We start from the raw sequence: 26309 nt of genomic DNA, 5'->3' as shown, positions 1-26309 counted from the left end.
TGGAACGTAAGCAGATCCTTTTTTCTACAGTAGCCCTTTGCCTCAGATAGATTTGAGAAAAAATTTAAAAATATAGGATAAATTTGAGAAAAATTTAAATCATGGGGTATGTTTGGAGCTCATTTACATTAGACAAATTGACACCGTCATAGACTTGGAACAAGATGCAAAGCATAAACCTTTTTGGGTAATTTTTAAAGCTTACGATAGATTTGAGAAAACGGTAAAACCATAGAATATACGTAAAAACCCATATGATAAAAATATCAATAAATTTACGGTAGTCACTATTGTCCATTTTGCCCATTTTTCTGAATAATTATTAAGATTGCTACTTATGTACGTTTACTTGGTAAGCCATAATTTCCTCACACTTCTTTTTTATGTCAGCAACACTTGGTATCTGAAAGCCTAATAAACCTGCCAATCGAGATTTAAACTGTGTCGATTCGTTTAGATTGGAGGGAAATTGAGAGAGAGAAAAGGGCAGATAAAAGGGGAAATTACTTAAAAAATTTAGGCTTTGTTTGGTTTGGAGTTTAATTTTTTTTAGTCTACTTCACTAATTTTCAATTCAACAGTACAATTATTACTTTTTCATTTTCCTTCAATTTTTTTTTACTTTTCCATTTTCCTTCAATTTTTTTCTTAACTACCATTCAATTCAATTTTTAATATTAAATTCTCTATACTATTCATTTTTTTCTCACCTTTTTTCATAATTCAACAACTTAATCATTACTTTTTTATCTTCTTGATCCACCTTATTATTATTAGACCCCCAATTAAATATATATATATAGTTAAAATAGAATAGAGTTAACTCAACTACATTTCCAAACAATCTCATAAAAATTCTATACAAAATCTGACTCACTTCCCTTTCCTTTCCCTTCATTTCTATCCATCCAAACAATGAGTTAGGGTGAAAATTCCCACAGTTGTAAATTTTTTCTATTGACAAAATTTAATTTCAAGAACTTATTAAAGTAGAAGGAGGTATCAAATTATCTAAACCAATTCATGTCAATTTTCACACTCTTTTTTCTATTTGCGATATGCGCACCCTAATGTCCAAAAATTCAATAATCCAAACTACTTCAAGTTCTCACACTTCTTTTATCGTAGCTCATATGACAGTACGAATATGAGCTATATGTCTATACTAATCATTCACAAATACAACATATATGACAGTCTTATGATTTTAGAAATCCCTATTTAATGCAGATGAATGCCATGGAAAGGTTCTCGAGCGATCATGCACCTTGAATGGAAAAAGGGTTCCATGACTGGTTAGATTCTGCTTGTATCAATTCTCTTACCGATTAGTTCAGAAATGATATTGTTTTGCGATATTGTTAGGGCCACTATAAGTCTATACCTCAACTCTGTATATTCTTTTTTAATTTCTTTGGGCCTAGGCCCCGCTTTATCTATAAGAGAAAGCGGGTCAATGATCATTTTCATAATATTCAAACCTACGGGTGTTCCATGCTTCTTATCTTATCCATTGTTTAAGATCATTTTTACGTTTCAACTTCCCCAAAATTATTACTTTTTTTAAGAACGCTGCTCGATTTGTTTTGTCTGCGATGCATGGCTAAGGCAGGCTTAGAGCTAGTCAAGAAAACATGAGCTAATTTAAAATTTATTGACCAATTCATCATACCAAAAAACAAAAATTCCAAAGAAAAAAAAAAGAGTGGGAGGAAAGGAAAATACTACAGGCTGGAGCTGTATGATAAGGGGCCAGATCCAACTATCAAATGAAAGTAGTTTTTTTTAGCCACTTATAAAATTATAGAACCCAACTTTTGACATTCAGCTCGATTTGAGCTAATTTTTTTTAAAAAGAAATTATCTAAAATATCAAGCACTTGTCATTTTATTTCGAATTCAATCCACCATCTATATTTCCATCGAAATCAACAAAAAAAAAAGCTGACGTGACATATAAGTGGACCCAAATTAATATAATATACATACATGTTTTCTTGTATATATTTTAATTCTAAAAAATAGAAAAATAGAAAACATACACATCCCAGCCCTAGTTGGGGGTGAGATCTCACCAGCGATCACCACCCAAGGCGTGAGATCATTAGCGATAACTGGATTTACAGTGACCTCATCTCATGAGGTGATGATCATCGTTGAAACAGCACCCTCAAGATGCTTCGTTTGATTTTACAATCAAGTTTTCAAAATTTTAACTCTAATTTTAACTCTACTCACTACACAATAAAAGTCAACAGCACAATTATTACTTTTCTATTTTTCATCAATTTTTTTAATTATTCAATTCAATTTTTAATATTAAATTATCTTAATTATCTATTATTTTTTTCATAATTCAACAATACAATCATTATTTTCTCTCAATTATTTATTACTTTTTCACATTTTTTCTCATAATTCAACAACACAATTATTACAACCCAATTAAAATCAAAATCAACTATACTAAACTCTAAAACCAAATGTACGTTAAAATTCCAACTCAGGATCTCATTCTTAAACTACTACAGGGGGTGGGGCTTCGCCGACAACTACCACTCCCAAAAATGAGAATGCCGGTAACTTCTGGCCAGGTTCACCACCTCATGGGATGTGATTCCACCTGCAGGTCACATCAGCTTTTTTGAATCAAAATATATGTCATATGCAATTGTGCATACATATATACATATTATATAAATTTGGGTCCCCCGTGTCTGCTTTTCCATCAATCCGAGGGAAGAAATTACAATGCGATTAAAAGATTTAGAACAAAAATGGAAAGTTATGTTCTTTTAGATAATTTTTTAAAAGATAGTGGATTTTAGAGTGACGTCAAACGTTGGGTTATACAGTGGCGTAAAATCAAAGGTTCTAGAAAGGTGATATTAGATAAGCTCGGTGGCTCGGCTAAAGGGAAACAACTCGGAGCCGGTAAGTGTGTTTTTTGTGGACCACGCGTGTTGAACGGCTGGTGTGCACGAGATGGCTTTACTTACCTCCGGCCGAGGACGAGCGAGGGGGGTTAGCTGAAATCTACTCTGTTTAATGAGACCTTCGTGGTCGTGGGGGGACCTGAGCCGCTCCTAAACGCCCAATCAAATCGTGCCAACGGGGACAGCATCTCTCTCCGGATCGAGAAAATTATCACGTGGCTATTTCGTACTATCCGCGATCGTTCAATTAGAAATCTGGTATACTGTCTACTATAGACTCGAAGACTTGTATATCTTCGTAAGGCCGTCATCTTAGTCGACATTTTATGATACTTTCTCTTACCGAATTATATTATGCTGGAGATCTCGAAGGCGTATTTGCATAGTCTCAGTCGTGCATCTGAAGCACTCGATCGCGACACCCGATTGCCAGCCCGGTGACTTCTACTTTTTGATAGGCGCCGGTGAATTCTGTTTGACCGGCGAGCAACTAGTAACATCAAATCGATATCTCTGTGACTTATGATTGAGGGATTAAGTAAAGAGAAATTAAAAGCTATATATAAGGAGGTATGTCGAAAATTTGATAGCACTACTATGATAAAAATCAAACCCGAAATCTTATGATTCTAAACGGCTACATATATAACCGCACCAAATTCCTTTATCCCATCTCAGTTTTAGATTTTGGCGTATTCGATGTGTTTATATGGTATATTGCAATGTCCTATGTGTTCAATCGGGCCGTTTGGATTCAGAGTTAAAGTTACTTTGATTTTGATTTTGATTTTGATTGTGGAAAAAGACAAATGAGATGTAGTTATAAATTTGACTTGGGAAACGTGTGTTTTTGTTGTGTAGTGTGTTGAGTTAAAGTTAAAGTTAAAGTTAAAATCAAATTTCGGGAAAACAAACGGGGTCTTCCAGTCCAATGTGATAAATATTTTTTTTTTGTTATGATTATGAATTTGATTCCTTGATTAATTTCTGAATGAGTAAATATATATCTTTCGTCTAAGATGTCGACCCATTTGCATTGATTAATGGAGGCTTTGCTATCGATATTCTGGTACCATATATTAATATAATCGCGGGTCAACTAATCACGAACAGAGGTTAATTTTATTGCGGAACGTCACAAGGCTCGCGTCTCGCATCAATGTATAAGGGAATTAACATAGTGTAAATTTATTTAATATATATATTTATAAAAAATTTGTCTAGTCTAACTATAATTTTTTTCCCATTTTCATAAGAAAACTTTTAATCATGCTTTGCAAATTTTAATACATATATTAAGTATCATAATTTCACTTAAATTAACGTAATAAAAAATCGAGAAAACCTAAAACCTAAAGAGCTGAAGGGTATTAAAATGTAACTCCCACGGGTACTTGTCCGGTTAGCCTGCCTTAAAAAAAATCCCATATATTTATTAAAAATTTGTCAAATCTAACGATAAATTTTTTCCTCTTTTCATAAGAAAACTCTCAATCATGATTTGCAATTTTTATTACAAAAATTAAGAATCATAATTTCACTTAAATTAAAATTATAAAAAATCGAGAAAACCTAAAATCTAAACGGCTAAAGGGTATTAAAATAGAACTGCCATGGCCACTTGCCCAATTAGGGAACAAAAAATCCCATATATTTACCAACAATTTGTCTAGTCTAATGCTATTTTTTTTTCCTCTTTTCATAAGAAAACTCTCAATCATGATTTGCAATTTTTATCACAAAAATTAAGAATCATATTTCACTTAAATTAAAATAAGAAAAAATCGAGAAAACCTAAACGGCTAAGGGGTATTGATATAGAACTCCCATGGGCACTTGTCCCATTGCCTTACCACTACTTAGCAATCTTGGTAGACTTGTAATTATTGAAACCCACAGTGGATATGTCAGATTCATAAAAATCTCTGGCTATATTGGGCCATGGAGTTGATGATGAAATCGTCTGAACATGTGCCGTAACGATCGGACACGAACATTAATTAAGTAGTGTTAATAGTGAAGGAAGATTGAGGGTGATGTGTACTCTTTAACGCACCTTAAGAGGTGAAGAACAGATAATCGTGGCCTTGTTTGCGCTATGAGAAAAGGAAAACCAACCCCCTCGCATCCTACTCAATCAGTTATGTTATTTGCCGTCTCTGACTCTTTCAGATGACAGAGGGTGGTGGCCCAAAATTTTTTTTTTTTCAGATTTTCGACAAATATTCAACGAATATTAGTGATTTACAACTAAATAGTCAATGAGTGTTACTAATTAAATTCCCTCATGATAAGTAAGGTAATTTCCCGAATTATAGTTATCGAAAAATTTATCATCTCTTCTTCGGATGATCACTCGTGTACCCTTTGCATCACCATATCAATACGGACTCCTGTCTCGGAATGGATTCCGTCTAAATGAGCCATCCGGGAATGGAACAAGATTTCTTTTTTTTTTTTCTAATTCTTTTCTTTCGTATTTTGATATTTGAAAGTTCAATGAGACTGACCAATCCAGTTCGAGCAGAGTCGACTCACTAAGAAGTAAAATTCTCGCAATTAAGGATTTTCTTTAATTATAAGACTCCAATTTGAGACTTTACTTAAGATGAATAAGTATCGAAATGTTTGAACCAATTCTTATTCATTTGTTCTTTTTTCCCAATTTGAGGTGGTGGTGATTTTCGATTTATTTTACATGTACAAGCTATGTCCCGACGCTTTATTTAACTTGGCAGAATAGTTAATTGAGTTTAATGGGTTTGATGCTTTGGAGAAGAAAGTCTTCCGATTAATTAATGAGGCTTTTCCCGTTCATTGCCACCTTAAACAAAAGCTCTACCTAATCAAACTAAAGGGCCAACCCATCATTAAGAACTCATTGACGGGCTAGCTATGGCTTATCTTTCAAGGAAGTCTATGGCACATCCAAATTGATTATCAAGCAAAAATTAGATCGTAATTTCCAGCCAGCCCTAGCTTGTTTATCCAAAGATATATATAATCCGTGTTAACATTAACACCGATCCGGCTATGCCAAATTGCCTCACATAGTGGCACCGGGGCTTTCCAGTGGTCATCAGATTTATATGGACCATACGTGATAGCCTCCCTCAGGGCCATAGGATGCAAGATCTCGGTAATTTATTCGTTTTCCAACTCTGGTTTTAATTATTTGTGAATCCTCTTGCGAAACACTTGACTGATTCTTCCAGCGTAAGCAAATCAAACCCTCGTGATCTTCACATCGAATGGCCTGGGCACCTGCCGCAAGCATTTGAGCACATTGAATGAACCGAAAGAGAAAAAAAAAAAAAAGCCGGCACACACACATATTATCTTGTGTTTGGGGCAATAAATCGAAGATACAGCATGTAAGGTTGCTTCCACCTTTGGATATATAGTCCCTTTTGTTTAGGAGAATGTCCATTTCACCAAAATGCAATGATCGTAAGGTGTACATCTATATATATATATATGACGATAAAGAAAAAGATATATTGGAAAGAAGGTTAGATGAATGTGTAAGTAAATGGCATCATATTCATGTGTTTGAGATATGATATACGTGGCTTTGCTTCCATCCTCGCAACAGACCTACCCGTCATCCTCTTGCTCTTCCAATATTTCTAAGATCAATCGGGGCAGAGAATGAATGAGTCTGACAGCTAAACATATATCCATGCAATAATCGAATGGCCATGTTCCTGGTTTGGTCCGTGTCAATCGATAGATGACATTGGCGAATGTTGCTTTTCATCGACCAAAACGAGGGGCATGGGTTCTTCTTTATACGCTTACCGTTAGATTATTTTCATTGGTTTTTGTCGTCTGTCCTATTTCGGATTACAACCCGAAAAGAGAACACAATCCATCAATCCATTGTTGGTAATCTTCCTCTATTTGCCATCGATGGTCATGGCTTAGTACAAAAAGAGAATGGGGCTGTCCAGAGAAAGAGAGAGGGAGAGAATGGGACTTGTTTTTTTAGGGTTAGAAATCCACGAGTGCAGTACGAGAAAATGAAAAATTAAATAAATGAACACAGATAATTTTATCTATTGATGAGAATTAAACTCAAAATCTCATTTCTCGGCGAGAATATTTTTTTTTTCTGCACTACATCAGAATGGAACTTGCCTCCTTTATAGATAAATGCATTTTGCCAAGGTCTCTAATGGATAAAATGCAATCATGGCCGTGAAATGTCGATGTCCAACATATAATGGAAAATTTTGTTAGGTATTACCTAAACACGCTTCTTCTTTTTCTAGAGGCACCCTCTAACAATAGGAAGACCCCTCATCAATTTTGGCAAGCTGGATTTCGTCCTTATGGTTATCGCAGGTCCTTTCTAGTCCTCGTGGCTTGGGATTCATATATGCTTTCTCCAGATCCTCTGAACAACCTCGAAATTCTAGTAGGATAATATTTCGGCAACCTCGATTTGGTGAGGGCAACTCTACAACTACCACACCACCGGACGGCTCGCCTGAAGGCTGAGTCTTTATCCGCTACCAACTCGACGTCGTCATCACCTGCGAGAGTCATTCAAAACTGGACTTTAGTAACTGACAAGTGAGAAAAATCCGGTCTATGCTCCTAATGAAGCGCACTTGCTTGCTGCAATCAAAGGTCAAAGGAGGCAGGGCTTTCCAGCAGTAGAAAAACTGATGAGAATATAAATTCCTAATGAACGCTGTAATTTTTTCTTCTTTTTTTTAATAATGATCAAGAGCAAAATTAAAATCTCCTAGAAAGCACCAGCAGATTATGTGAGTTAATTTATAGATAATCCCACAATTTATGTTATCATTTTATCGTACGTGCATGATGGGCTATAATATTGATGATTTTTCAACGCAGTTCCTTCTCGTCAAATCAATCAATTCACAATGCCTTCACCATCGATCAATAAATTCATAAGGAATTTTCTTCTTGTAATTATATACTCACAATTATGGGGAAATTCAATGATAATTTGACTGCTTAGAGAAGTCGAGGACCATCCGAGAAAGGAACGCGACGTAGCTTTCCAACAATAATGACTAATGAATTCGTCCTCATCTTCTCCAACTGATCTGATAATCTGTCTCAGCATATCTCGATAAAACTGATAAAGTCTGATATAATCCGTAAGAAGAAGCTAGTGCATGATTATACATGTAAAATACCCACTTGGACCTACACGGACTTGAGCCCATCTGCAACCCAAAAACTTAAACTAATAGGTTACTGGACTCAAGCCTCATATAAACTTGTGGTTTCTTTCTCAATTTTTCGATGTGGGACAACATATCTCAATACTCACCCTCACGTGGCCACGTGTGGTCCAACACGTGCCACGTGCCTTAAACACCCGCCCTTAACAACTGACCCGAACCGGGCATCCTCTTCCGTGCTCGGGCAAGGGGGGACAAATACCAAACTAGCCTCGAGCTCCACACTCGGGCCTAACTAGAGGTGCACCTTTAGCTACCTCGGAACTGGACCGGACCACTCTTGGGCCTGATTAACATGAGGCGCACTCTTGGCTACCTCGAAATCGAATCTGGCGTGGTGTGAGCCCACATGAGCGCGCGGAAACATAACCCGCTCTCATACCATGTAAAATACCCACTTGGACCTACACGGACTTGAGCTCATCTGCAACCCAAAAGCTTAAGCTAATGGGTTACTGGACCCAAGCCTCATATAAACTTGTGGTTTCTTTCTCAATTTTTCGATGTGGGACAACATATCTCAATAATACATCAAGCAGATTGCACTCGTAATGTTATTTTCTTTAACGAGGGGTATTTTGACTTCGCCCGAATAATTTTCATGGTCACATGAGCACCTTACGAGCTTAGGAGACCGTAGTCAGTAGTCCAATAAAGACTAATATGCTGCATGATTTTTGAGGTGATTTAAACTTGGATCAATCACCAGGAAGTTGCGTCCCTTCACTAGAATGACAACACACCTTATGTTAAATATTCAACATAATAAACGAGACTAAAGGCTTATAAAATTTTAAGAGGGCGCTCGGTGCAATTGTATTTGTACTTGATCCGGAATCGAGAGACTTTGAGTTCAATTCTCATTAAATTTAGCCTTATTCGGGATTACAGTTGAGGTAAGCTCAACTCTATTCTAACTTTGTATATATATATTCAATTGGGTTGTAATGGTTATGTTATTGAATTATGAGAAAACATGTGAAAAAATAATGAATAGTTGAGAGAATTTAGTATTAAAAATTAAATTGAATGGTTAAAAAACTTGAAGAAAAAAGAAAAATTAATAATTGTGTTGTTGAATTGAAGATAAGTGGAGTAGAGTTAAAAATAAATTTTAAAACCAAACGGAACGAAAATATCTCATACTTATTTTAGTCCAAATCGATAATTGGGCCTGCAAGCCCAAAATAGGCCCATCGGATAACAAAACTGAGGCCCATTCCTGTCTTGTTGGAGAAGAAAGAAGGCGTAGGCTTCTCTACTCAGAGCTGAGCTCTGATCTATCTGACCGAACTCATGATCTCTGCATCAATGGGAAGTTCTACAGTGCCCGCCAAAAAGCTTGCGCTGAAGATCAATGTGAGTTTGACTTCCTTCCCCGTCTTCCTCTCTGCTTTCTGCCTGCCTTTCAAGTGCTCATAGGGTTAGCTAATGGAACCCTGGCCAGTTTTCGATTCCGAGGATGTTTCACTCTGATCGTTCCTTGTCAAGCTCCCTGAGTTTTTGCCCATCAGTTGTTCGATTGAATGTCGTGGAGATAGGATTATCTCCAATACAATGTCTACCCGAAGTTCAGCATGCGAATTATCGTGAAACTCTTGCTGAAAGTTCACTTTTTTGTTTTCATTGGCAGGGGATTGACACTGATGTAGTGCTTTGTGCTTACGATGATCATTTCCTGGTAAGTTCGCGATCGCCGTGATCTTTAATTGGGGGGACGAGGTGTATTTATGTTTATTCAGTACGAAAGGATTCGTTTTGAGATGATATTTGTCAGGTGATTGTCACTCAAATTGGAGCCATGGGGACGATCCTGCACGCAAGGTTCGCCTTTCGTATTCAGGCTGGCTGTGAATCGCCCTTTTTACAAGTCTTACTGTGAATACATCTAGCAACTCAATCACTAATCTGTAGTCATTATGTGGAATGCTCTGATGGAAATGTTTGTGGAGGAAGACGATAGCTATGTAATAGGGACAATTTTGTAAGTTCTGATGGTATGCTGAAGTAGATAAATGCCGGGGCCAGAGAGAGCTTGACTTGCTGAAACTTAATACATTATAGAGGAGAGTGCCTTCTGAAACGAGAATATCTTTTTGTCATTTACAGGAAGGAGGAAGGTGTTTCGATCAATCCGACTTTTACTGTGTCTGTAATATTTGGAAAACGAGACGAGGCAAGTCGGTTGTTAGAGAAAATTTGTTTTTCAAACTCTTTGTTTCTTGGTCTTGGATGGTTGCTCTGACCCTTTGATGGTTTTAACAGCCGATGGTGGTGGCTTGTGCCAGGCAGCTGATTGAACACGTGAGGTACGTTGCTGTATCTGCATTATGCTTAGAATAATTGGTATCATATTGTGAGAAATGCTGGGAAGAAACTCCATGATCATACCTTGACCGGGTCCTCTGTTATCAGTAATTGCGGTAGCTCCAGGCCATTGGTACTCTCTCTCGGTCTCAAGGACCACTCGATGGTAGGCTCTGTAGACTCGAGATTAATCTGTTTCAAGTCTTTGGTTATAAATAGTGTCTGACTGAAGAAAGCTTGTGCGAGTAATCCCTTCATCTCTTGCAGGAAACCCTGAAAGGCATTGTTTCCGCCGTGATCGAAAATCGCCTCTGGTAACTACCGCGAAAGGATGTGCAGTGTTATGCCTGGATCTTTCTACAACTCAATGGCTTCCCCAATAATTGACAGTGTTCGGACTTCCGAGTTCACTCCCCCATCTGATTCTGACCAAATGCAATATCAGATCATATATACCTAGTTTTCGTTTACCAGTGCATCCTGCACTAATTGTTCACAATGTAACATGTGATGATCTGCTCTAAAACAGATCTTAATTTGAGCTTCAGATTATGCGCATGTATATCTTCATGTTTGTCTGTTTGTGTACCTGTTATTCAATTGTATACTAGTCCAATAACCGGAGCCTGATGTGGATGATTCCCTTATCACAATCTTGTAAGATCAAATGATTTGATCTATTCCACAAAAACTATGTACAATTTCCGAGTCGAAATGATTCAGTCCTTTACAACGCTTATATTATTGTGAATCACAACAAAAGTCATCACTCTACAGCTGAACTATTTCCTTAAATCCGATATATCCTGGGATCCGGCTAGTAATCATATGGACAGGCCAAGTAGTACACTTTTCTGGACCCCGTTTTCAGACATGTCTGTGAATCACTCTTTCAGTGGAATCAAGCTTCTATCATCCTTGTTGCGGACTTCTTCTTAGGCAAGTTTTCCTGAGACGCACCTGCCACAGATTTTAAGCTGTTAATTGGAAGCTTACTTATAGAACCAAAATAGAACGAGGAAACCTTATCTATCTAATTCCGTCTCAACTGCTAAGTAAAGCAAAGAGAGGGACACGAAAATGAAAAGACAAGTTGTACGAGAAATGCAGAGAACGCGAGGATGAGTAAAATCTCTGTAATGGGAGACAAAAGCAAGACTGTATTTTTACATAAAAATTCTTAGGAAGTATGTGACTCATCCAGATAACTACATCATTCATGTATACGCCACCCTAGTCCGTTCACAAGCTTGATCAATCAAACAACTTATAATTTCAGCAGAATGTTAGCCCAATCTATTATATCTACCTCGCCTATCAAAAACAGAAAAGAAAAAGTAGAGATAGTTATTTGGGTTGGGTTAAATCTTCTTTTTGTGAAACTCACCATTCTCAACATTGCCGTCCACTCCATGATAAGGAACTTCAAACATGGGAAGGGGGATGGTACGCCCACCAAAATCACCAGGAAAGAACTCAAAATCAGGACCAAAATTGAATTTGACCTCACAATCAGGCTGATTGGGCTCAGTATACATTGAGGCAGCGGGATAATAGCAACCTCCATGGAGATCTGTAAAGGCCGCCCCTTGGCAAACCCCATTTTTGAAGAAAGAAAGCTCACTTCCTGCATATGAATATCATATGTCCTCATCATTCACATGGCATTTTTACCAAAAAGAGATGTATGGAAAAATATAGTTCTTTGGAAAGAATGCGCTTGCAAGAGGACTAGAAAAGGACTTGGGATCCTATCATCAGAAAATAGGCAACTAAGAGCAAATACATTCTCATAGTAAGTTGCTAATTGTTCGATGAGTGTTCATTTTACTATGAAATGAACCAGAGTCAAAGGCTGATTGTGCATACATTAAGTAGGGCTGAAAGAGATGAAGTTAACGAACCTCCCCAACATTTAGCAGCAGAAAAATGCATAAATGGAAAGCCAATCTTCAATAATGAAACTCAAGATAACGGAAAAATAGCCGCATAAAATTACAAATGCAAGCTAAATGAAGACAACTCGTAGACTTCTAATTATCTTTGGAAACAATCCATGTTTAAGCTGGCTGCTCAATAAAAATAAAGCAAAACTTCCAGATTCGCTTCCTCTATGAGAACTAATCAAATGAATTAACCCGACAGTATAAGGACGTAGAGTATCGATAAACCATGCAAGATAAACTCTTTTGTGGAAAAGACAGATTATGTAGAAGGGAAACAAAGTTAAAAGAGCTCACCGGGTATGACTTTTGGCAGGTCTTCCTTGTTGTCAGAGGCAGAGATGTACCTCTGTCCCTTGTACAAGACCAGCCGTGGGGGTTTCGGAGCATAAAGCTCTCCCTCAGGCAAATTTATGTAGAACCCAATGACGTCCCCTTCCTTATAACCTTCTTCCCCATACTTCTCCCTCCTCGCCTTGTGTATTTTGCTGCCATCAATATCCCTATACCCGTAACTGTTAGCATCATATCCAACAGGTGCTTGTAGGTCACCCTTCTCCGTCGACCACCCGAACCTCGTGTGGCCCGTATCACCCAATCTCACTACCTTTATTTCGAAATACCTTATCACAGTCACAAGTCAGAGAGATCTATCAAAATGGATATCTTGCCAACAAAACTGCCACAAAAAATCACAATATAATTACTTAATGAGGCCAGGCTGACATCTAACAAACAACCACAAGAACAGTGAGACTTCCACACGACGAAATTCAATTAAATCAATCCTTTTCTCATCATATTTCCCAAAATTAGCATCTTTATCGCGAAAGATGCCCAACGCAATCGCTACCCAAAAAATTAACAATCAAGAATGCTCAGTTCATGTTCAAATTCTGTAGACTGACTCCCAATCTAAGTCTAAAAGTGGGAAAATGAGAGAATCATCAGTCTGGGTATCATTACTTCGACTGGAACAGGACCGAACAAACGAACGAACAAAAATTATTGTAATATGGCTTTCAACTGTGTTTCTTGATATGATATGCTGTGTTACTGACATATATGATGCTGCATGGAATGTAAATAAAGGAGGGAAATCACTACCAAGCCCCTTGGAGAACGCCTCTGGTAGCTCTAACCATCCTGTAACCCTTCGAGCTCATAGCACTCATCCTATCCTCGCTCACCTCCACCTTCTCCGCCTTGTAGAACCTCGACAAGCAGATCCTCATGTCCGGGTTATCATCGTTCTTGTCAGGGAACAACCTCGGCGCAGGGACGATCGGCACAGTGTCCTCATGCGCCACGTTTGCAGCTTTCCCGCTGCCGTTGCCGATCTTCCCCTTCTTCTTCCCCTTCCGGTTCACCGTCTTGGAGACCCAGATATTGCTGCTCTTCTTCTTCTTCCTGCTACTCGCAGCTTTCAGGATCGGGCTCGTGTTGTTAGCGTCCTTGGGGCTCGAGCCGTTAGGTGGGTCCTGCGGGGGGGAAGGCGCCGATTCAGGGGATTTCTGCTCCTGCTCGTCGTCTTCGTTCTGGGAGGTCTTTTGCCGTTTCAGCAAGTTTTCCCGGGGCTCTTCGTCGTCTTCGTCGGTGGAGATGTCATCGGACGCGGGCTCCGACTGGGGTTCAAGCTCGGAAGTGGCGCCCGGTTGGGTGGCCGCCGGCGGCGAAGAGGGGACCGCAGGAGGAGGTGGGGTAGGAGAGGGGTCGGCGACGAAGGAGGGGTCCACCGCCGGCGGCGGTGGGGACGGCTGATTTTCGTTGTCGTCCTCTTGGCGGGAGATTGAGTGGAGGGAATCCATGAAGGGCAATTGTACGGAAGGCTATCGCAGTGTGAGAGAGAGAGAGAGAGAGAGAGAGAGAGAGGTTTCTCTTCTCGCAGTGTGGGAACGAATTATTTGAACTCATTTATTTAACTTTTTATAACTAATTTTTTTTAGATATAAATAAATATATAAACATAAATGTATATCCATTATTTATGAGTCTGCGAAAAATCGAAATTTTGGATAGAAACGATAGAAAGTCCGCAAAATGGTACAAACGAAGAACCTGATGAAGGAGAGGCATCATCAAAATTCAGAGGCTCGTCAATCACTCCCAGAACCAGAACCAACACCAGTCGTATCTATCTCGGTCGAGAAATAAGAAAGCTAAGGAAGAATATCAAGTCGGGTGACGAATATCGACTCTGATGGTGAGGAGTATGGCTCGCAAGTGCATCACGGTCAATAAGTTACAAAGTTAATAATACATTATATATATATATATGTCGACACTCGATGATCGAATGACACCTCAAAATTTTCGAGTGGCACGCCTTTGTATATATATCGAACTATCACACAAAATGGTACAAGAACACATAAAACCAATCTGATTCCCTCCCTCCCACCCCGTATTGCCTCTTCTTCTTCATCATCATCACTCATTTATTTTTCTTTCTTCTTCTTCTTCTTATTCTTCTTCTTGATGTTTTGTTTTCCAGATGAAGCCTCCAATGCTTCAGCTGCAACTGCCTTTCTTTTCTACATCGAAACAAAACGTGAGCACTTGACAGGAAGAAAAGCAGATCGTCGGGGAATGCCGAAAATCATCCTCTGTGCTTCCTCCTTCCCTGGCCTCTCCTATCCTATCCTACGCGATCCTCTTGTTGGCTTGCCAATGACTTCAGTTGCTTCTCCAACTGCAGGCCAAACCCGGTAAATTCAGTTGGCATTCATTGAGTGGATAAGCCAATCAAGGATCGGGATAGATTAATGGGAGGACATGCATGCCTCCGGCTCAGCAACGTAAAAAACATTGGACTACAATCAGACAGCCACCAACTTTGACAATCCATCAGAAACTCATACTGATATAAAGTAAATCGACACTAATGCGGAACCTATGTGGGTTCTCACCTTGGAATTTTTCATTTTCTGTTTCTGCAATTCCTCGATAAGAGTGGTAACGCTGGAATTGTCGAAAGAGAAGTTAGGAGAAGGTGAAGCTCAAGCATGCTTAGAAGTTGTAAGGAAATCAAGAGTTACCTCTGTTGCAGCTGAAGCACTAGGGACTGTAGCTCTCTCTCCCTCGGAGAAGCAGGTGATGCCTGCAAGGAATAGCATTTTCCTAAGTGTCAGAATCTATGGACATCCCGTCAAACCTAGTCGACTCACTGTTCGCAAAGGAATCCAGATGAAAAGCACTCATTTTCTCCAAAAATTGAATGAGAAAAAATCTTTTATAATACGTCCAATACAAGCAAAGCAATGATTTGTACCTGCATCAGCTCAATTGCACTGGCCTCAGCAGCTTCTCCGGGCTTGCCTGTTTGAAATGATAACAACAAAAATGAAGTCAGAAGGAATGATAGTCACATCAGGAAAAGGACATGCAAGCACTTAAAGAGTTTGGAGAGAGTACCAGAAAATTGCTCGACGCTCTTGATAAGTTTGATGATCTCCTCCTGTCAAAAGAATGTTCCTTTTAAGTGCCAACACGAAAATATAATCAAATTTGCAACAGCAACGATATGTATAGGGATTAGTACCCTTTGAAAGGCGTTCTGCTGCAATATGCATTGCAGTGATGGCAGAAGTGATGAAGCAACCAGATTAGGGTTTATAAGACAAGAAGAGCCGCCAGTTGCAGGGCCAAAGAGGCAGTTCATAGGACCCTGAAATGAGATAAAAACAAGGCAATGGTTACAAAGCCATTGCCTAAAAGATAGATCACTAAGTTCCATTCTCATTGTCTGAGAACCCAAATATTGAATCTGATGATATCATAGCACATGACATATAAAAAGTCCGTGTCCATAAACAATTGGAAGTCATGCATGCAACACAATGCATGACGGAGTGTGCATTGAATACTATAATAGAGACAAACCAGATATTGGATTACAGACATCATCATATTTACCTTAGGACTGTGGTCGGCTGAGATAACCTTAAAGCGTCCTTTTCTTTGGACAACTGGCCCCTCTGACGTATCATCTGCTGCATATCAGATTGTACTATATTAAGCAAGAACAAGCAGAGAAGTAACTGAAACAAAAGAAAACAGCTGCCACAAATTATTACCTGCCAAAAAATTATTCACATCCCTTCTCTGGCGATACGACAGGGGACCACTATAATTCCGCTCAGATGGATATTTTGGTTGCAAAGGATCCCTTCAAATTATAGTCAATAAGCCCAAATTAGTAAAATTCGAACAGCACCTTCATTCAGCAGCAGTATCATTGAACAGCGAAGAGAGAGGGGGGGGGGGGGGGGGGGGGGGGGGGGGGGGGGGGGGGGGATGTAAACTACAAGGAGGTCCATAACGAGTGTAACATCATTAAGAGTTTACCTATCACAGTCGCTAGTAATCTTCTTGGAAGCAGCCACATTTTCTGGTAGTGGACCGCTCGAGAACTTCTTATGATCAGAAATTAATTGACGTGGTGCAGAGCCACCCTCAGGTGAAGACTGCAATGGAAGCTGCTCCTCAGTTGCAGTTACATTATCCTCGCCAACATCAAAACAATCCCTGCATGAATTGTTGCATATCCAAGGAGTTGAGTTGACTGGAAAACATATCGTCCTTGTATCACTTCAAATGTGATCAACGGTAATACTTTCGATGTCCCACAAAAATGCAGTAAACTGGTTCCCCACATAATAACGTCGAGTTCAGAGTGAATGGCCCCGTGATTAAATTACACATACAAAAAGAACTTGATAAGAATAAAAATGGACAGAGCAACTTTTGTTATGATGCCACGAGGGAGGGTGAAGGGGAAAAGTCAGAGGGTCCATTTGTTTTTCATCAGTACTCTCTGGGATAAAAGTTTCCCGAGTTGTCTGATCTCGTCAGTGAAAATGGTCAGCAGAATATGATTTTGTTCAATAAGAAAAATCCTTATAAATCCCAGAAATTTGACCAATGGTAATTTATGGTTTTCTAATAATTTAATCATTTTCTAGAGGTTACATGCAAGGCATATGGCCCATGTAGACAACACCATGGTCGTCGGCTACCACCAAAGAGTGGCTGATTGTACTTGCGAGAAAACTAGCCACCACTAGAAGGCGGCTGACCCGTGCTGGAAATGGCCAAAGCCGAAGCTGAGACCAGCAGATCAGTGGACAACATCAGTAACGTTGTCTAAGAGGTGGTACCGCCAGCCGCGACCACTGCTGCTGGTAATTTAATGTGTTATTATGCCAAGTCAAGAGAGAGGATCTTCACCTTACTCAACAAAACTGAAGAAAAATAAATCACTGTCACAGAAATAATTTTCCCCTGAATCCATTTTCTCCCATGAAATCAATTAAGCATAACGAATGAAAATAGAGGAATTGGCAAAACAGTGATCATACTTGAGTGCTTGGAGTGGCTTGATAGGAAATGAAGCGAGTGAACTCTTCAAATCATGAAGATCATCCCCTGGATCCTAAAACAGATATACGAAACTGTGAGGAATCAGGGTAAGGTATCAAAACCAATGGTCCAAAAAACATATCAACTTAGAGGGAAAAACAAAACAAAATAAAACAAAACAAAACTGAAGCATGCACATTGATACCTCTTTACTGGAAGCAGCGTTTGAGACGTCTGTTCTATCTGAGGATCTTCTTTCTACCTGAAACCCAACGTTATCACCCTTCTCCTGCTTTCTTGCTCCAGAATCTTCGGCATGTGGCACATCATCATCTTGAATCTGTATGAAATGCATTTTATGAGCAAGTGCCATATCAGCTAAAGCAATAACTCCAAGCAAGCATAAGCCGACCCGAATTTAGAAAGTAACTACGCACCATGGCAGCCTGTCTTTTCAGATCCTCTAGGTTGAAATTCCATTCGCTAATTCCTCGTATATACTCTTGCTGCAAAAGGTAAGCATTGTGCATTGCATCAGATTGAGATTCACTTGCACATACCTATGTGGAAAAACTATTTGGAGCCATCTAGAGCGCCACGTAGAGCATAGAAGCAATTAGGGTCTTACACATGCCAATTAGGCATGTTGCTTATTATGGGGAAGTGACTGAAAGCAGTTCAATGGAGAAAAACCTAGAAGGCAACTAACTCTTGCTAAACAGCAACAAAATCACATAGATTCTTAACCTGTGATAATTGCTCCTTATCTTCATAAAGAGCCTTATTCTGGACAAGAAGAGCTGCCTCTTTTTCCTAAAGACATGAAACAAGTCAGAGAAATGACAGAGGATAGGTCATATTATATAGCAGAATCTACAAACTACACATAGTTCGGATAAACAAGAGACCTTTAGCCTGCTAAAGCGCTCACCCAATGGAGCAAGGCCCTCAAGAATGGTACGAGATAGATAGTCGGTGGAGCGTGCATGCTTAAAGAAAGCATGCTTCAGAAGTTTTTCAGAAGTAGGACGTTTCTTTGGGTCCTTCACTAGACAGGCGGCCACCAAATCTTTAAAAGCCTGAAAAGGGAAACCAGTTAAGAGATCAGAAGAAAGTCAATGGCTGGTCTTGTGAAATTAAGAAATTAGATATACATATACCTTCGAAAATCTCTTGTCTCTCTCATAGTCCAGGCCCGGAGGGGCATTTTGTAAGGTCATCAACAGAACCTGCATCAGAAGGTCAACAGCATCAGCACCACCAAGAACTCCACCAGTAGAGGCATTTTACTCCTGAAAAATTTAAGTGTTTTTACTTTCATTGGGGGATACTTGGAAAACGGGGCATGACCATGAGCAAGTTCTAGTGCCGTTATCCCGAAAGACCAAATATCCGCCCTGTTTCACCAGAGAGGTCACAATATTATTTCAAACCAGCTCAAAAGATCGAGGTATTGGTTGTCACAGGGGACTCGTGGACTGAAAAATAAAGTCGAGCAGCTCACTCACTTAAAGTCATATCCATGCAATTGTTGCATAACCTCTGGAGCCATCCTATAAAAAGAGAGGCAAATATTAGTTATTAGACCTAGCAAAACCCGACCTCTTCTAGTGAGATAGCCCTTTACTATCTGAAGTAAGAGACAAAATTACCAGCATGGGGTTCCAACAAAGGTGTTTCTTGACCGTTGCCTATCTCCAGTATCAAACATGCATGCTGAGACTCCAAAATCTGCTAACTTGACAGCACCATTGGAGTCGATCAATATATTACCAGCCTGCAAGATTACGCAAAACATGTAATGAGAGCAACCTATCTAAGTAATGAAATGGACCAAGAAAAGAATTGACTATAAAATAGTCAAGAATCGGCAAGCATGAAAACTTAACAAGGTGAAGAATGCAACACCTTTACATCTCTATGAATGTGCCCTTGGGCATGGAGATATACAAGTGCCTTTAGAACCTCTCGCAACAAAGTGGCAATTACAGGCTCCTCAAAACCTTCTGGATAGGCAGATTTCATTATGTGAAGGCAAGACCCTCCAGCCATGTAGGGCATCACAACCCAGAGGTTGTGCCCTGAAGTAAAAGAACAGTGTGCTTGTAATAGATTAGGATGATTAATCAAGCACATTGTCTGCACCTCTCTTCGAATACCATCCTGTACATATTCCCCCGCTACCAAAGTTAAAATACTTAAAATGATAAATCTGAAGATAGATAAGGATAGCATGATATTTGTCACCAAGTTCATACATGCGATTCACCATATTTTACACTTTAACTGCTATCAACAAACAAAATCACTATTTTAGTTAAATAAAACACCTTCTGATCAGCAAACTTATCACGCTTACAGCATACTCCACCATTAGTAATCTACTTGAACATGTCTTGCGCAATTCCAGGGAAATGTCTAAATGCTTTCACAACACAAGGCAATTCAAATTCTCAACATGATCTCAATCACTTACAGGAAATGAACATTGCAAAGACGCAAAAATGTTCAGATCTCCAAAAATGGGGTTTCCTATGTTAGTTGAAAGTGGTTTCTGATTCTATTTTACTGAAATACTTTGTCTATCAATTGACTACTATGGCCAGTGACTTAGCAACAGGTTATGATACACAAGAATATGTTAGCATATAAAAAGCAATAGATTTCAAGGGAGCACTTACACAAACCAAGAATGTAAGAACCAACAACTACAAGAGGACATGGAAAAAGATGCATAACATACCAGGTCATTATTGCACTTCTCCAGATCCAGAACCTTGATTGCAACTATCATATTAAGGGGGATGCAGAGAGCCCTATACACAGTGGCGCTGACACCTTCACCAACTTCCTCATACAGTTTATAGTCCTTCCCATAGAGTGGAAACTTTTTGTCTGGGACATCCTCCATGGTTTTATGTTACAGCGAAACACTAGCACTAAGTATAGCTACTGATGTTTCTAAGAACATAAACGGTCGGTACACTGAGGAGAAGAAATTCTGACAGATATGAGGTTTCTTCCAATTTGGTAGCATCCCTGGTTTGTTTGGAACAGAAGAATACAAATGCACAATGACTTAATAATTTTTCTCCTGTGTAGAACCCTCAAGCATCTAGAGCACTAACTTATAGACTTAAAGATAGAACAGTTCTATGTTCAAGTATTCTCGGACTACATGGACAAAATAAGGCAACTCCATGCTCCAAGGAATTACCCCTGGCAAAAAGCGGTGACACCAGATACCAGCTACCCAACCATCACCAACATACTTGGAACATGCAGGCTCCAACCAGTCAATACTGAGCAACAAGTCCTGTACCAAGTGAAACATCAAAGTAAGAAAAGCCCACCGCAAAGCAGAAGACGCCCAGCGGAAAGAGGCAACATGAAGAGCCTAAATATTTGACAAGCAAAGACTTGACGAGCTTTGCACTGGAAAGATTATATGTAGACACTCAGATTGAGATAACGCATAACTGCAAGAAAGAGAGAGTATTGCAGAGTGATAGAGGTCCTTAAGCGTGCTGCTTACATTTTTTTTATTATTTATTTATAGCAAAGACTAGATAAACATGCAAATCCAATAAGAGGATTACACTAAGCACCTTGCCCTGAAGACCAACTCTGTATTTTAAACCATAATACGTTAGGAACAAGGCCGAGAAGGTTACTAGGGCGTATATTCACAGAGAGAGTACCAGTAATCATGAAGATGAACCAACATTGCAAATTCACAGGGGTCAGAGTATCCTAGTAGTACATACAATGTCCTTACCTGCTTCTCCGACCTTTTAACAACCTGTTACAGAACATGCTACAATCACAACTTTAAAATCTCGATGATAAAACAAATTAAAATCTTCCGCACTCCTCATATTTTAAAAAATTCTTCTAATTAGAACCATGCCAAATCTTATGTCCCGGTAAAATGGCAAATGCACACCCGCTGCTCTTATTACCCTAACCCAGTTACACATCAGCAAGGACATTGCGCCCGAACAGCTTCAAATAACTAATTTTATCATTAGCCGTGATGTCCAAATCCAACATATGCCTCTCACGAAGTCATTCAACATTCATATGCATTGTTGAGGGAAGAGGAAGACGATGTCAGCTTTGAAGCTGATTCAAAAATTCAAGAAACAAGACATTGGAGATACAACATTTGTAATTTCATATGCACTTGCTGGCAGACACCCAAGGTTCATCGTTTCCACATTTTACCCAGAGAGGAGACGATCACCATGCACAACATCTACCTGATAGCGAGCTGGCAATCAGCAATGTAAGCAGCAACGGTTACAGGCGAGAGCCCGCAACGGATAATGCCCCTTCAGTCAAACTGGAATTAAGTCTGTTATTGCCAATTTGGTCGGGCAATTTCCCAAGATTCCATCAGCAGAACCAAGCTCGGAGCACGAAGACCAAGCACCAGCTCAGTCAATCGATATAAAAAAGGAGTCAACTTCAGCGCTAATTCAATCACAAAACCAGCAATCAAAGCAGAACGAATCACCTCCGCCAACAGAAACACGAGAAAAGTACGGACCCAGAAACGGAATCGCAGGACCACGGAAAAAGAGCAACAGTCGTTAGCAACGTACACGAAGTACACGCCTAGGGATTCGATGATGATGACGCTGCCCCCGCCAGAATACGCCACAGCTGTCGGAGGAGTACGGGAAAGAAGGCAGCAGCAAATCTAGCAGATATATGGAAGCTCGGGGAGCTCCGAAACGACGCCGATTCAGCCAGCCGCTGGACTGAGCTCTCTCTCTCAGCTCCGCATCGGGGGGAGCTCGAGACTTGACAGAAACGATGATTTCACATACTCGTCTCTCGCTCTCTCTCTCTATGTATGTATATGTGTACGTAATGATAATTTAATTGGGAGCACAGGGATCGAATCTTTCCGCCGGTGACGGTAAAAATCAGATTTTTCGGGGAAAAAAAAGGGTCGGAGCCTTTTTATTTATGGGAACTTCTGGTCGCTCGCGGCAGACAGACACAGAGGTTGAAATTGTTTTCCAGGAAATTGTTTTCCCGGGAAAATCGTTTGCCTGTCCGAGAACTGACCGCTCTATATATATATTGTGATGAAAATGGGAAATATACTCCTTTTTTTTTAGGAGAAATATATATTTTTTATTTTGATTTAAATATCCCCTTTTATTTACGCTTTTCCTTTGGAAAGAGGAAAAAAAAAAAAAAGATTCACAGTATAAGAGTTCTCACGGGTCGCGAACTATCTTGGAGTCGATCCATGCTCCTATAGGATCAAATCAAATATTCAACGATAGATGTGTAGCAATTTGAATTCTTGTCGTATCCATTTTTGCTTAGAAGACAGTAGAGATGTTTATTTGTTTTATATAAGTCCGTTTTATTTTTCCAACATCTTATCAATTTCTAAGGTCGTGGGCGGACTACTTTATCACTTATTAAATATTTTATGTCCATATTTGTATGAATTTGACTACTTATATTAGATCATCATGTTGGTCAAAACATTATTGGCATGACTTTCAAAGATTCAGAGCAAAAATCTGTTGTTAATCTCTAATCCAACCTCGATTTAGTTTGGAGATACGGTGAATGCCTAGCTTTCACATGTTTGGTGGATTGACTCAAGGTTTTCAGAATCGCGATTCTAGGTAGAATCGGTCGAGGGTCGTAGAATCGTGAATCGTAAAATTCTACTTTTAATTAAAAAAAATTTAAAAAATAGCATATATATATATATATATATATGTATGTAGCATACTTTCCTAAGCAAAAAAAATCAATCATTATTTATTCAAATAAAAATCAACAAATTAACAATTTACAAAACCTTCTTTGACTTCCCTGATTTAATGATTTAGCTGAAAATTTCTTCGTCCTCTTTGACTACAGATTAAAGACTTCAATGATGTAAACAGCAATTACGAGATTTTCCTTCTCAGCACAAGGGCTGGTGGGTTGGGTATAGACCTCACTGTTGCTGACACATGCATATTGTACGACAACGACTGGGTAACTCTACTGATAGGCGTTGGGCAATTCTAAAGAGCACAAAATATGCAACAACATAAACAACCAACAAACTGTTGGTTAGGGCCTATCAATGCAGTCTGTAAAGCCTAAGGAGCATTACCACATATTCACAATAATTCCAATAATTCCAATTCCAATTTCAAACGTTGGGCAATTCCAATGCAATTATGCAACCAATTGCAATTCCAATTTCAGTAGCTACCTGGTTTGGAGTGGGCGGTCGAATGTTGGGCAGTGGACAGTGGGCAGAGGCAAACCGAGAGATCCTGGACGCTGGGCGATTGAAGCTCGGGCAGTGGGCATTGTCTGGACTTTGGACCAAGCAACCGAACCGAGAGATCAGCTTGGACGGAAGTCAAGGCACAGTCAGCTTGAATCAGATCTTGGACGCTGGGTGGTCTGAGGTCGAGTCACAGTCAGCTTGGACGGAAGTCGGTTGAAGCTCGGAACACCTTGGGCAGAAGTCGAAACTGCGGACTCAGGCTCATCGGAGACTTGGGCAGTTGAAACTCGAGCCGAGCCAGCTTGGACTGGTCTGGTTGAAGCTCTGAAGTCGGAGCAACTTGGGCGGAGCGGAAGTCGAAACTACGGACTCACGGAGCTCGTCGGAGACTCGGAACAACCGAACAAGAAGAAATTGTTGAATCTTCACCCCGGACCGTCGGAGAGTCGGACGAATCGGAGACTGGGTAGTGGGTTAGAGTGCGGAATTGTCGGGGACTCGGAGAGAAAGGGGAGTGCCGAAGAAGAAAGGGAAAAGGAGGGGAAAAAAAAAGAATCAGTTGGGCTCAAGGCCAATGGGCTGGGCTTCGGCCCAACTTTGGCCTGCCCTTCGCTCGAGGGTCGGAATGAGGCCTGGGCTTCACCCGAGTCTGGGCTGAATCCGGAATCGCAGAATCGGCCCGATTCCGCGATTTCGCAATTCAAAGCTCGATTCACTTCCGATTTTGGATTTTCCGAGTCACCCCCCTAAATCGGAATCGTAGGATCCCCTTTGAATCTTAGAATCGTACGATTCTACGATTCGAATTACGATTCTGAAAATCATGGATTGACTAGTTAAAAATGTTATGATTATTATTTTCTAAAACGAGAAATTAACTTATCTCCAAACTACAAACATCCCAAAAGTTCATAGATTCCGATAAGTCCATCCGAACCAAGCGAGATACGGTAACCTATATGTCCTATATATACCCACAGTTGCACCTTGAGCCATGGAATTTCTCATACGCGACCAAATGGAATCTATGCTTCATTGATTGCTCGATCGTGGTTAGTTGAAGTATCAAATCATCCACATACTTGAAGTATATATACACTGATATAAAAAAGAAAGCCTCGTGCAATTTTCTTTTCTTAACTCTCTACCTAATTATTAATGGGAGAAAATCATAAATTTAATCATCCTTATTATACTTTACTATCGATCGCAAATTACCTAACTTATAGGGCATTTCGTGCTTAATACATAATCTTATTTTTGCATTCCTTTCCGTATTTGTCACCCTTTCTCCACACATGAACACTACTCTAAATTGAACTTTTCATCAATAATATATCTACTTCAACGATTATTATTTTGATATATTATAATTTATAAAATCGACTTCATGTTAATTTTGCTTTAAGTCATTCATGTGCTAAGCAATGCATGCATATATGAAGGAAAAGAGTCGAACCCTTCATAATAACATCTCTATTCATCATATAATCAAATATATCGTTCGATGTGTCAGCATAAATACAGAGAACAATACTTATTATGAACAAGTCAGTTTGGGTTGTAAATTCGCAAAGCAACAGCTCTGGAGAGTTATTAAAACTAAAAGATTTAGCTAAGACTTTCATAAATAACAAGGATGGAGACGACCATAGTATTTTCCTTTTGGCATGACAAATGGTTGCCCATTAGTGCTTTGGTTGATGTTCGCGCTAGAAAATTCCAATCTTTCCCTTCCATTAGACCTGAAGCAAAACTAAGCATTATTCTACGCTTTGGTTCTTGGTGTTGGCCACGAGTTTGTGATTCCCCTGACCTGTGAGCTCAATGAAAAAAAGCTCCTAGTTTGGTGGAAAGGGCAAATGCCGGTACAGTCTTGTGGAACTCTAATTAGTCTTGGAGAGTTGGAGTAGCTTTGTCACTTCTCGAGTGTGGCAGTACCTTAGGCCCAAAAAATCGAAGGTATTCTGGCACAAACTCCTTTGGTTCCCGGGTCATGTACCACGCTTTTCCTTCATTCTTGGCTTGCTATACTAGATAGGTTGAGTACCAAATCAAGATTGGCAATTAACTGGGGCATCTTGAATTCTCCTAGCTGTGATTTATGTTTAGCAAAAACTAATATAGAAACAAGAGAACATATTTTTTCTTTGGACACTTTCTCTAAATTAGTTCGGTAGCATATTCTCTCTTTTCTTGGTATTGGAAGATCTGCAAGAGGATGGACAGCAGAATTGCAGACGGTTGCTATTTTGAGAGGGAGATCACTTGTGGCTAT

At 39.5% G+C, this 26309-nt stretch overlaps 3 protein-coding genes across 8 annotated transcripts; 1 reads left to right on the top strand and 2 right to left on the bottom strand.

Annotated features, from left to right (window-relative positions):
• Positions 1-9388: 9388 nt before the first annotated feature.
• Positions 9389-11053, top strand: LOC116194365. Its single transcript, XM_031523172.1, has 7 exons — positions 9389-9517; positions 9792-9839; positions 9936-9982; positions 10268-10334; positions 10424-10467; positions 10574-10631; positions 10733-11053. The coding sequence occupies exons 1-7, from the start codon at positions 9455-9457 to the stop codon at positions 10781-10783; spliced, it is 378 nt and encodes a 125-aa protein (XP_031379032.1). The 5' UTR covers positions 9389-9454; the 3' UTR covers positions 10784-11053.
• Positions 11054-11125: 72 nt separating this feature from the next.
• LOC116194364 (protein TRAUCO-like) lies at positions 11126-14309 on the bottom strand. Its single transcript, XM_031523171.1, has 4 exons — positions 13516-14309; positions 12706-13031; positions 11853-12092; positions 11126-11425 (listed from the first exon to the last, which is right to left on the bottom strand). The coding sequence occupies exons 1-4, from the start codon at positions 14214-14216 to the stop codon at positions 11367-11369; spliced, it is 1326 nt and encodes a 441-aa protein (XP_031379031.1). The 5' UTR covers positions 14217-14309; the 3' UTR covers positions 11126-11366.
• A 281-nt stretch (positions 14310-14590) lies between these two features.
• Positions 14591-22831, bottom strand: LOC116194362 (serine/threonine-protein kinase BLUS1). Of its 6 annotated transcripts, XM_031523167.1 has the most exons (23): positions 22377-22780; positions 22032-22245; positions 20987-21085; positions 20513-20808; positions 19678-19932; positions 19422-19546; positions 19278-19322; positions 19085-19166; positions 18930-18998; positions 18678-18848; positions 18517-18582; positions 18207-18275; positions 17975-18109; positions 17769-17842; positions 16756-16935; positions 16485-16576; positions 16324-16400; positions 15950-16075; positions 15823-15865; positions 15680-15726; positions 15447-15508; positions 15318-15369; positions 14591-15100 (listed from the first exon to the last, which is right to left on the bottom strand). In XM_031523167.1, the coding sequence occupies exons 4-23, from the start codon at positions 20678-20680 to the stop codon at positions 15047-15049; spliced, it is 1992 nt and encodes a 663-aa protein (XP_031379027.1). In that variant the 5' UTR covers positions 20681-20808; positions 20987-21085; positions 22032-22245; positions 22377-22780; the 3' UTR covers positions 14591-15046. The 6 variants fall into 6 exon arrangements, with proteins under 6 accessions (XP_031379027.1, XP_031379026.1, XP_031379025.1 ...); XM_031523166.1 differs by lacking the exon at positions 22032-22245 and having other exon boundaries at positions 22377-22831; XM_031523165.1 differs by having other exon boundaries at positions 20513-21085.
• Between the last annotated feature and the right edge of the window lie 3478 nt (positions 22832-26309).

Source organism: Punica granatum, chromosome 2, assembly GCF_007655135.1.
Source record: "Punica granatum isolate Tunisia-2019 chromosome 2, ASM765513v2, whole genome shotgun sequence".
Lineage (NCBI taxonomy): Eukaryota > Viridiplantae > Streptophyta > Magnoliopsida > Myrtales > Lythraceae > Punica > Punica granatum.
The sequence above is the reverse complement of the archived record's forward strand: the minus strand, read 5'-3'. Positions and strand labels throughout refer to the sequence as shown.

Coding starts and splice junctions, on each gene's coding strand:
- LOC116194364 (XM_031523171.1), bottom strand. CDS start 14,216: ATGGATTCCCTCCACTCAATCTCCCGCCAAGAGGACGACAACGAAAAT. Junction 13,032..13,515: donor GGCGTTCTCCAAGGGGCTTG/GTAGTGATTTCC, acceptor GACTGTGATAAG/GTATTTCGAAATAAAGGTAG. Junction 11,426..11,852: donor GGACGGCAATGTTGAGAATG/GTGAGTTTCACA, acceptor AATCTGTGGCAG/GTGCGTCTCAGGAAAACTTG.
- LOC116194365 (XM_031523172.1), top strand. CDS start 9,455: ATGATCTCTGCATCAATGGGAAGTTCTACAGTGCCCGCCAAAAAGCTT. Junction 9,518..9,791: donor AGCTTGCGCTGAAGATCAAT/GTGAGTTTGACT, acceptor TTTCATTGGCAG/GGGATTGACACTGATGTAGT. Junction 9,840..9,935: donor CTTACGATGATCATTTCCTG/GTAAGTTCGCGA, acceptor GATATTTGTCAG/GTGATTGTCACTCAAATTGG.
- LOC116194362 (XM_031523166.1), bottom strand. CDS start 20,680: ATGGAGGATGTCCCAGACAAAAAGTTTCCACTCTATGGGAAGGACTAT. Junction 19,933..20,512: donor AGAAGTGCAATAATGACCTG/GTATGTTATGCA, acceptor GAATATGTACAG/GATGGTATTCGAAGAGAGGT. Junction 18,110..18,206: donor TGAAAAGACAGGCTGCCATG/GTGCGTAGTTAC, acceptor CATTTCATACAG/ATTCAAGATGATGATGTGCC.